The following is an 11,833-nucleotide window of genomic DNA, read 5'->3' on the forward strand; positions in this document are numbered from 1 at the left end:
CTTTCCCTATCACGAGGCCAAAAGTTATAAATATAGTTTCGATCACTATGTACTAAATGCATAGGATAGAACTTTTGATGAAATTCCAATTTCAACCGATTGTAGCCCCATGATCCAGTATCATCACATAGCCTATACCATGTCAACACCTTATCATTCAAAGATAAAGGAAAGAATTTCTTCTTTACCTCATCCTCGGGCAAACCTGCAAGCTTAAATAAACCACAAACTTCATCTACATATATCAGATGCAAGTCTGGATGTGAAGATCCATCTCCTGTAAAAGGATTAGCCAGCAGTTTCTCAAGCATACACGAAGGAATTTCATAAAAGATATTTTCAGTATGTACCTCAGGTTGAGGAACAAATCCTCGTGCTTCCGTTCGTGGTGAAGATACCCCGAACAAACTCCTCAAAGGAACAGTTTCCATAGTGACAAGTGACAATAAATTTCAGCACAGTATAAAAAAAATTCCTTACCAATTTCCACTTACCAAAGGCACTTCACTCCCCGGCAACGGCGCCAGAAAAGAGTCTTGATGACCCACAAGTATAGGGGATCAATCGTAGTCCTTTCGATAAGTAAGAGTGTTGAACCCAACGAGGAGCAGAAGGCTCTGATAAACGGATTTCAGCAAGGTAATAACTGCAAGCACTGAAAGTAGCGGTAACAAGTGATGGTGTAGTGAGGTGAAACGTAGCAAGCGAAAAGTAACAAGTAACAAGTAGTAGCAATGGTGCAGCAAGTGGACCAATCCCTTTTGCAGCAAGGGACAAGCCTGAACAAAGTCTTATAGGAGGAAAAACGCTCCCGAGGACACACGGGAATTTCTGTCATGCTAGTTTCATCATGTTCATATGATTCGCGTTCGTTACTTTGATAGTTTGATATGTGGGTGGACCGGCGCTTGGGTACTGCCCTTACTTGGACAAGCATCCCACTTATGATTAACCCCTCTCGCAAGCATCCGCAACTACAAAAGAAGAATTAAGACAAAGTCTAACCATAGCATTAAACTAGTGGATCCAAATCAGCCCCTCACGAAGCAACGCATAGACTGTGGTTTAAGCTTTTGTCACTCCAGCAACCCATCATCTACTTACTACTCCCCAATGCCTTCCTCTAGGCCCAAATATGGTGAAGTGTTATGTAGTCGACTTTTACATAACACCACTAGAGGAAAAGACAACATACAACATATCAAAATACCGAACGAATATGAAATTCACATGAGTATTATCAGCATGACTTATCCCATGTCCTCAGGAACAAAAGTAATTACTCACAAAGCATAATCATAATCATGATCAGAGGTGTAATGAATAGCATCAAGGATCTAAACATAAACTCTTCCACCAAGTAATCCAACTAGCATCAACTACAAAGAGTAATCAACACTACTAGCAACCTTACAAGTACCAATCGGAGTTGCGAGACGGAGATTGGTTACAAGAGATGAACTAGGGATTGGAGAGGAGATGGTGCTGATGAAGATGTTGATGAAGATGCCTCTCCTCCGACGAGAGGAGTGTTGGTGATGACGATCGCGACGATTTCCCCCTCCGGGAGGGAAGTTTCCCCGGCAGGATCGTCCTACCGGAGCTCTAGATTGGACCTGCTCAAGTTCCGCCTCGTGGCGGCGGCGAAACCACGAAAAAGCTCTCGGATGATTTTTTTTTTTCTAGAAAGAAACCCTTCATATAGCAAAAGGGGGGAGCTAGTGGGCCGTCAGGGAGCCCACAAGCCCCCACTCCGCCACCAGGGGGTGGCGGTGGCAGGGCTTGTGGCGCCCTGGCAGCCCCCCTCCCGTACTTCTTTTGCCCAGTATTTTTTATATAATCCTAAAAAAATCCACGTAACTTTTCAGGGCATTTGGAGATGTGCAGAATAGTGGACTAAGATTTGCTCCTTTTCCAGTCCAGAATTCCAGCTGCCTGAATTCTCCCTCTTCAAATAAACCTTGCAAAATAAAAGAGAAAAGGCATAAATATGGTACCACAAAGTAATATAACAGCCCATAAAGCAATAATCAACATGAAAGCATGATGCAAAATGGACGTATGAGATAGCAACACTTTTCTTCTGCCTAAAATTCAAAACATTTTCAGTGATTAACATACATGAAATTGAGTGGAGCAGAAAACTAACTAAGATTAACAAATTACAAGGCAAACCATTTCCTTTGCAGAAGCAAGAAAACGTCGGCCAGTGCCAGTAGATTGAAATGCAACTTGCCCGAGGCAAGGTTCTAGATGCATACAGCGAGAAGATAGTTCATGAGCAATGCCACTCCATTCATAGCATGGGATAGTCGTAGGGAGCTAAAAACAGAAGACACCGAACTATTGTGAAATCCCAAAATGAAGAACCGTAAACCTAATCTTAAATGCTGAAAACCCGAAATTAACATACGTGGTTGGTCACACTATCGTCATCCCAAGAAAAGCTTGATCCCTCGCTCCAAGAAACCATGGCAGATTAAACTACCGGAGAACCTATTAAATAAAATCTACAATACATCATATTAGGCCAAAATAATATACCAACATATTGAACAAACCTATCTAATCAAACAACCACGAAGAAAATCCCTAAAACTAACAAGTAACCTATTTATCTAACATGACCTAATATTCAAAAATACTCTCAAAATAAGATGTTGAAACAAAAAAAATTGAAGGGGTCGGGGGAGATTACCCCAAGGAAGCTTGGGGGGCTCGGATCTAAGGATTTTGATGGAGAAGGGAGTAGATAAGGGGGTGGGTGTGAGGGGGGAGAGGGGGTCGAGAGAGATGGGGTTCTTTTTTAGGAGGTGGGGGTGAGGCAGAAATAGGTGATGGGGGAAGAAAGATGGGTAGGTAAGTGACTCGAGGCAGACGCCATGGTGCCTGGCGTTTGGGTAGGGACCGGACTCAATGGCCCCTGGCGTCTGACCCCGTTGCCACGTCAACCGGTCAATGGGGAGGGGGGGGGGGGTTGGGCGGGCCCGAGCCAGACGCCGGGGAGCGTGGCGTCTCCTATACAACCCAGACACCAGGGTTGATGATGTCACGTAAAAAGATTAGTTTCCAACGTATTTTTAAACTAGGTTCATATCTGCGTTTTCTTTCAGCTTTAGATTAGAAAAAAAATGGCCGCCTAAGGCCACCGAAAACTGAACCAAATACTGTTGGCGGAGATTAATAATTATGTATGTGTATTGATTCGACCCGAATTTGGCTCCAAAAGGCCACCGGGATGCCCATACGGCCATCGCCAAATACGGCGCAGCAGTGCAGTCTGCGGGGTGAAGGAGCGCAGGAGCATCCCATCAATGCAGCCGCGCAGACGCAGGAGGGAGGGGACAGACTCCCGCTACCTGAATCAGCATGTGCATGCAGCTCCATCTCCATCTCCATCTCCATCTCCATGATCTTTTCTCCCCTGCCACGGCCACAGCCACAGCCCACGGCACTGCCGTTGCCTCGCTCGGCCACAGAGCTAGCTACAGCCGGGTGTCAGCCTAGCCCGATGGGCATTTATTGGGATCTTTCGCCCGCCGGCTCCGAAAAGGAAAAGTCGCTGCCGCGTATGCACGTAGTACGTCGCTGCAGACTTTATTGGGCGCCGGCCGGTCGGGCTTGGATCAAGTTGCGGACTTGCGGTAGACGGGAATAGTCGCGTTCGTCCGTCCATGACGATCCGTCCATGGCCGATGTGGACACTTGCATGGAGGTGACACGCACGTACTACGTCCCAATTATTTGACTTTGCACTGCCGACCTGTTGCGTTGCCATCGCGTACTACGGCGCGACCGGAAAAATGTACTACCGTTTCTAAATATAACCTTTTTTTTTCTTTAGATTTCATTAAGAGCAACTCTAACCGAACGACTCAAACAGACATACGATTTGTCCACTTTTCATTCGTTTGGATTGTCTGTCTGTCTATCCATGTTCATTTTTTTAAATGGACAGCCGTTGCACCAGAAAAATGATGGACGGACGTACTGTAACATTAAAATAATAAAAAAGAGATAGGTAGGGTGGGCCAATGAATTAAATAAAAAAGGAGAGCTGGATGAGTGGGTGGATGATAAGTGGGTCTGTGCGGACATAGACGAACGACGCATATACAGAAAACATCCACTTTGTATCGGCCTATGATCCAAATATGACCTAAATTTAAACAAAAAAATGTTTCACACGAACACATATAGAACGTAAAATGGGAATGAGTCTCTGCACTGGGCCATTGTTTCTATCCGCATGGATTCAAATGGATATAACAGACAAATGAGTTTTTCCGTTAAAGTTGCTCTAAGGATTACGATACGAACAAAATGAATGAATCTATATTTTAAAACATGTTTACATACATTTCTAATGAATTTTTTTAAAAGATTTACGTTTTAAAACGGAGGAAGTAGTAACGGAGAGCATGGTCACCTACCATCGCTGAGAAAAGGCGCAGGGATTCTACTGTTGAGGTGGTGGAGTGAGCAGCGATCAGATGAACGTCGTACTGTTGCGGTGTCGGAGGGAGACAGGAGGTGGCCGCGTGATTAAGGACGGGGGGTATCCTGCAGCTACACACATTCTAATCGTATGTTGCGCCTACAAGTTGATTCATCTACCGAACCATCGAGGGTTGTGCGCACTTCATTTCCCGCGGCGCGCCAAATGATATCCATCGAGGGTTGTCACTATATGCAGTCTCTGTTTCATTACATACCTGCTTAGCACAAGGCTACATCATATTATCATACATGAAAAATACAATATTATCTTATGGCGTCCATCCACTCACAAACAAGAGTTGAGTATAGCATCATAATTGTAATTTGCATCTCTCTCTGATATGGTAATTCTGCAATATGATACGTTGCAATCACATGGGTTAAGAGCATCTCTAGCACACCCCATATAATGTCCTCATCCGTAAAATAACTGTTAAAATACAGGTCGGCACAGAAAATGCTGCCCGATCACACTCAGCAAACGCGCTCGACCCATAATTTTTTTGCGGGACGTGGCAAAAGTTCGCCCTCAATCTTTAGATTCACGGGGTGGGAGGCCGACCCGAGCTCGCCCCTTAACCACAACGAGATTTGGCGCGAGGAAAAATTTCGTGCGGCCGTTCCCCGCTGCCCCTCTCGGCATCCATTGTCTCGTCACCGCGCGCTTCGGTCCATCTTCCCCGTCATTCTTCTCTGCCATGGAAGCCTCTCAACCGTCCCACGTCAACGTGGAGGTCACGCACGCGCAATCCCCTTCGGCGGATCTCGTCGCCGGCCATGTCTGCCCCGCCGTCGCCCAAGGAACCAACGCGCGTGCCCGCAAGCGCTAGGACAACATTGTCGTGCAGGCCGGCAATCCGACTGGCCCTACCAGAAAGGCACGCGCGCTGGGCGTCGCCGTTGTTGTGCGATCTGCCCGGCCGCCGGCGGAGAAGATGAGAAAGGTTTCGGGCGTGAAGCAGAAGAAGGTTCCTACGAAAAGGCCGACGCCTTCGTCCACTCCTTCCGCCCGGCGAGATGTTCCCCGACAATTCCTTTCAACGGCGCTGCTTCCACCGCAGGCTAGGTGTTCGATGAAATGGCCGGAAGGTATGCATCTTCCATCCCTTGTTCTTGCTTCGCTTTTCGCCATTGTGGTAGCTCGTGACTTGATGTCACTCAATGTAGCGGTGGTTCAAACAATGCCGTTGCCTATGGACAATCTTTCTCTTGCGTTACATAAGAAAGCTTTCTACTCAACAACTAACTAAATTAATATTTATTAAAACAATACCTAAATTTTATTTCCACGTTCTTTATTATCTTGCAAAAATATCTATTATACCTACTAAGTACTTATATTTTCCTTCCCACAAAATAGTTTCATACTTGTTCTAGGCAAAGTAAGCGTTAGCGCGTGTAGAGTTGTATCGGTGGTCGAAGGAACTTGAGAGAATATTTATTCTACCTTTAGCTCTTTGTTGAGTTTGACACTCTTACTTATCGAAAAAGGCTATAGACGACCTCCTACACTTGTGGGTTATCAGCGAAGCAGTCGCTAAGCGACCACTCCTCATCGGTCTTAGCGAGATCTCCATCACGGCGGTGATGACGCGTGGCTGCTATCTCCGTGGTGGTTATAGGCCGGTCAAGTGCGCACGCCGTGATGAGGTCCGAGTCGTTGCAGATCCATTCTAGCGCCATGCCCTTTTTGGCGGACGCGGACCGGTGACCGGCATTGCATGGATCGTACCTGGTGCGCGCTCGGCCTAAGACACCATAACCCGAGAGCCGGAGGCACCGCCGAAGCCTCCCCCACCCAGGTAGTGGAGGATACGGCCACGTGCCTTGGCGATAACGGCAACGCCTCCTTAAGGTGGTGGCGTTGGCGCGCGGGGGGGGGGGGGGGGGGGGGACGATGGCAAATCGATCCGTGCATAGCGGCTATGCGGTGGCGATGACAGCTCGTGCTTCATGTGGCGGAGGTGTCGGGGGAACACCGACTCTTGCTTCACGTGGACGCCGATGTGGAGGCCGCGGGTGCGCGGCAGTGAAGCGCGCTCCTTCTTCACGCGACTGTCGATGTGGAGGCCGCGGTTGCACGACGGGGACTTCGACTCGTCCTTGACCTACTGGAGCGGGTATGCCGTCTTGTTCTTGACGTGGACCCACAGCGGGGATGGTGGCTCGTCCTTCACTCGCCCTGGTGATGTAGGCGCCGGTCCCATCTAACTGAGAATGCTCCGTCATGTTCTTCATGTGACGGACAAATTCTTCGTCCTTCACAGCTGCCTCGGGCACCAGACGTGGCCGTTGTTGCGACTGCTCCTGCTCGTCACCGGAGGAGGCCGCCATCGTGCATGCCGATGGCCCCAGTGACCTAGGGCAGCGTCGTCACGATCCGCCAAAAGACGAGCTCCCACTGAGGCCGACTGCTGGCACGGAGAACCAAGACTTCGAAATTGCCACTGGCTTGGCTCGAAGAGGATGTAGAAAAGGAAAGACGCGAGGAGGGGAAGGAGGAAGGTGCGGTACTCTCGACAGCGCAGCAGTGATGCTTAAATAGGCACAGTCAGGCCAGGAGGTGGGGGCGATCAGCCCGCTTCAATGCGGCAAAGCTGTCGGAGTTGGTTTCTCGGGATGCGGCGTCCGCATTGCAGCAACGAGGTCCGACAGGCCGTGTCCGTTTGCGTCGCTTTCCCGTCCGGTCAAATCACGGGACGACCGCTGCATGTTGTGGACCGACATAAATTTCGCGCCGCGACGCATGGGATGAAAAACGCGAAAATGGCGGGTGGTTTTTTATGGGCCAGGGCAGTTACTATGGTGCGAACTAGCGGTTCGAACTTGTGCAAACCTTTCCCACTTTTGTCTCTAGTTTGTGCGAGAAATCGCGTTCGGATTACTGCACGAACTGAAACAGAAGCGTTAGTTTGCTTTCGCGGTCCGGACCGCGCGACGTAGACCGTCACGAAATGTTTGCGGATCCAGGTTGAAGATGCCCTGAAACAGAAAAAATAAATCGAACACACGGAGAGCCCGGGCGAAACCGGTCGCCCGAACGAGTACATACATGCTTGAGGGTCGCCGTCGCACCGAGCCAGTGTCGTGGTGCATCGGCCGTAAAACGACCCCGCCGCCGCCGCCGCAAAGGCGAAGACGAACAGCGTTCCTATTCCTACGCGCCAGCATCGACAAGTGTGTGGAGCAGAGCCAGTCAGTAGCGAGCAGTGCTGCTGCGCTGCTGCTGCTGCCGCCGCCGCAGCTAGACAGATCTGACAGCGCTACGCCACGCCCGGGGCCCCTCCTCTAAAGCCTGCCGCCGCCGCTGTTTCCCCCGCTGCCGCCGCGTGAGGAGAGAGAGGCCAGCGCGTGCGAGGCGAGCACGAACGATTAGGCAGCGGGTGCAGCTGCGGTAGCTCGCAGTCGCAGGGGCAGTATCGTAAAAGGCGCGGCGGCTGGGCGGGGCAAATCTGCTTGCCGGAAAAGGCCGAGCCGCGAGCCGTTGGCGTTGCCACTCTAGCCAGCTCCAGCCCTGACACGCGCACAGCGCAGCCGAAACGGCTGCTCCCCGTCCCCGAGCGCAATAAAAGGGGGCCTCGCCGCAGCGTATGTACGGGGCGGGATGGAGTCGGCCGACGCAGCGGGAGGGGCGGCTGGGCCGGGCCGCGGCCCCTCGGCCAAGCGCATGCGCGGCTTGATGGGGAGCGGCGGCGATGGCGGCGGCGACGGCATGGAGTTGGTGCCGTGGGGGTCGCCGCCGCCGGCTGGACAGCAGCAGCAGCAGCCGCACCTGCTCCATGGGTCGGCGTCGCGGATCTGCCGCGTGAAGGCGTCGGGGGGCAAGGACCGGCACAGCAAGGTGTACACGTCCAAGGGCATCCGCGACCGCCGGGTGCGGCTCTCGGTGCCCACGGCCATCCAGTTCTACGATCTGCAGGACCGCCTCGGCTTCGACCAGCCCAGCAAGGCCATCGAGTGGCTCATCAACGCCGCCTCCCCCGCCATCGACGAGCTCCCCTCCCTCGACCCGGCCGCCTTCGCCGCCATGCCGGCCGACCACCAGGCCGCGCCCCGCGCCGGCAAGCAGCAGCAGGGCAGCAGGTCGCTGTGCAGCAGCACGTCGGAGACCAGCAAGGGGTCCGAGCTCTCGCTCTCGCGCTCCGACTGCCGCGTCGGCGGCGGCTCCTCCCGGGACAAGGAGGTCACCGTCGCCAGCAACCCCTCCACGCAGGCCGGGTCCTTCACCGAGCTGCTCACCGGGGCGGGGTCAGCCGGCGCGGCTCAGCACAGGCAGTCCTGGCAGCAACAGCGGCAGCTGGCCGTTTCCGCGGTCGCGGTCACCGCGGACTGCATCGGCATCGCACACCCCGGCAAAGGCGGCGGCGCGCAGGTGGTGCCGACGTACCCCGGTTTCAGATTCGGTAATGCGCCCCCGCTCGGCATGGTGCCAGCGCAGCCGTTTAACTTCGGCACCTCCGCCCAGATGACGCACTTCTCCTCGCTCGTCCAGGACGGGCTGTCGGCGGCTCCGGCTCCGGCTCAAGCCGGAGACTACAGCCTCGACTTCTCGATCAACTCCGGTTACATGGGTGCCAACAGGGGGCCCCTTCAGTCCAATTCGCCGCACTTCTCCAGCCACCACCACCACCAGCAACAGCAGCAGCTCCAGGACCTGGACGACGGTCCGAGCCCTCCCTTCCTGTACGAGCAGGCCGCCGCCACCGCCCCGCACCTCGCGTCGGAGAACCATCTCGGGGGGACCGCGGCGATGCAGCTGTGGAACGGGTTCCGGCACGCCACCATGAAGGAGAAGAGCAAGAACTGATCACCCCGATCCACCAGCGGTAAGACTGTCGATCTTTCTCCCCATTATCACCATTGATTTAAGATTAGATTCGTTATATTGCCATCGTTGCAAACTTTTTGGCACTGCTCGAGGTGTCCTTCAAAGTCCCACAAAGCACAAATCACGCTTCGTTACGAAGGACGGGTGTCGAAATCTTAGCCGCAGGTGTCTGCATTTCGCTTAATTTGCATGGTTTGAGCCAAACAGGTGTCGACTGCTTCCCTTTGGGAGGGAATTTTGCATCGCAGGAGACCGGCCAATCACGTGGGTTGTGATTGCCATTTTCCCTGGTTATGTGTAATACTATGAATATCACAGTAATTCATTCTCTAGCCCATATAGCTAATTCTGGGCACAACCTCTATAACAACATTTGTCAACTTCATCTTAATGCAGTTACTGTTCATATTTATTTGTTACAACAGTGAGGTTTAATCAAGTCATGGAAATACAGATGCCCTTTAGCAAAACTGTTATTGGACATGACAAGTCCTACATATGTCATGTTTTTCCAATGCACTTCGCTGCAGTTACCTGGACAATTGGTTTAACTTAGCTTGCTTCAGATGTCGGCAAAGTGGTTCCTGGTTGGTTGGGGATCTAAGTGACTAAGTCTACACCTGCAAACAAACTTTTTTGATTTAAAAAAAGTCTGTCTAGGACACATCTAGATGAACATACTATGTAAACAAACTGAATTTCAGATGTGCTTTCACCACATAAGTCTGCCATTTTCCCTTTTCTACCTTGATTAGGCACTCTTAATCATGTTCCTGCTTTTAGTTTTCTGACCAGTTAACACTAGGATGTGCATCAATAGGTACAAAAGCAGTACTAGCCTAGGTGAATGTTTCTGTTCATTGTGCATCGTTTAAAGCTTGGGCATGCAAATTATACTGTCATTGTGCACTGCATTGACAGAGGTGTGAACTAGTAGTATGAGACATCCATATGTCAGTGTGTCGGTCTCCAACATCTCTTTAACCTTCTGATGATCTCGGCACATAAGGCTGCCACCCTAAAGCCACCACATTTTCTGCTCCACCATTGTTGGCAGGAATTGCTTTACTGTCGTCTGCATCATCTTTATACATGTGTTGCCTCTTGAATCAAAAGCTATCTTACCATTCTGGTACAAGCTATAGCATCCCGATGATCTCCATTTCTGTCAACCTGCAGGAACCCAAGGTATCAAGATTTTTTTCGGCTTCGGCAATAATTCATTTCGTGGAGCTGCTGCCTCAGGAGTGTATGGGCCGGATCATCATCAATCATTCGTCCAAGTCTGCTTCGTCCGGCATGAACCCTGCTGCCATTTATTCAGGCAACCATGTGCTGCTTTTTTTTCTTCTCCTCTGTGATGAGGCCGGTGTACAAGTTTTGTGGGAGTTTTATTAGACAAAGACTGGCAAGCGCTAGCCCTGCTATGTGGGCTAGAATCTGTTGTTGTTTTAGAAACTGTGCCTTTTTTGTTTTGTTTGAGATCATTTAGAAACTGTGCCAAGCGCCGCCCGCCTTCTAGGCCAGACTATTCTCAGGTTTGGAGAAACAAGTCCCCCAAAGACTGGGAAATAGATTGGGGTATAAAAATAGTATTAAAAAAATCTGAAAATTTTAAAAATTCTGAAATTTTGGGTTATGAAATCTGGGTGCCCATTGTACACATGTATTCATTTTCATGGGGAATGAGTGCATGTGGTATCCGCAGCGCAAGAATTACGGTCCTACATCCATTTGTTTCTACACATACGATTTTCTTGTCCTTTTACTCACACTACCAAAGATATCCATTCCCCACGAAACTAGACACAGGTGTAAAACGGGCACCTAGGTTTCATATCCCAAACTATTGGATTTTTTTAAAATTTCCTAATATGTTTTTAAATGATATATTTATACACCCGAGAGCTACAAATCCTCTTGCCCCAAAGACTTCTCTATTTTGCATTCCATAGTAGTGTCGTTCTCTCTTCTGCCTCCTAGTTGACTCCCATGGGCTCGGAGAACTTGAGATATTGTTGTTGTTGTTACAATCGCGCAAGATCGTATCGAGCACGCAGGCTGGAACTTGTCCCTGCAACATCCCGTCACACACCTTGACAATTATATCATCGGGGGTCTTCCTATACCCATATCTTACGTAACCTTACCTTTTCTTACTATGGGCCAAATTGCGGAGGAAAGCAGAATCACTGTTTTTCGTAGAACTAACTTTTGCTAGCAGAGAGTACCTTCCACCAGGTCAGTGTAGGGGAACGTCGCATGGGGAACAAAAAATTTCATACGCTCACCAAGACCAATCTATGAAGACTAACATCTACGAGAGGGGGTGTGCATCTACATACACTTGCAGATCGCTAAGCGGAAGCGTTGAGAAACGCGGTTGATGTTGTCAAACGTCTTCGTCATCAAATCACGATCCGTCGCCGATCCGATCACGAACGTCCCGATCAAGTGCCGAATGGAAGGCACCTCCGCGTTCAGCACACATACAACTCGATGACG

At 50.5% G+C, this 11,833-nt stretch overlaps 1 protein-coding gene across 1 annotated transcript; it reads left to right on the top strand.

Moving 5' to 3' along the window:
• The first annotated feature begins 7,594 nt into the window (after positions 1–7,594).
• On the top strand, positions 7,595–10,949 carry LOC123452576 (transcription factor PCF6-like). Its single transcript, XM_045129253.1, has 2 exons — positions 7,595–9,326; positions 10,508–10,949. Exon 1 carries the CDS (start codon positions 8,105–8,107, stop codon positions 9,305–9,307), a length of 1,203 nt encoding a protein of 400 aa, XP_044985188.1. The 5' UTR covers positions 7,595–8,104; the 3' UTR covers positions 9,308–9,326; positions 10,508–10,949.
• Positions 10,950–11,833: the final 884 nt, after the last annotated feature.

The sequence above is a fragment of the Hordeum vulgare genome, chromosome 5H (assembly GCF_904849725.1).
Source record: "Hordeum vulgare subsp. vulgare chromosome 5H, MorexV3_pseudomolecules_assembly, whole genome shotgun sequence".
Lineage (NCBI taxonomy): Eukaryota > Viridiplantae > Streptophyta > Magnoliopsida > Poales > Poaceae > Hordeum > Hordeum vulgare.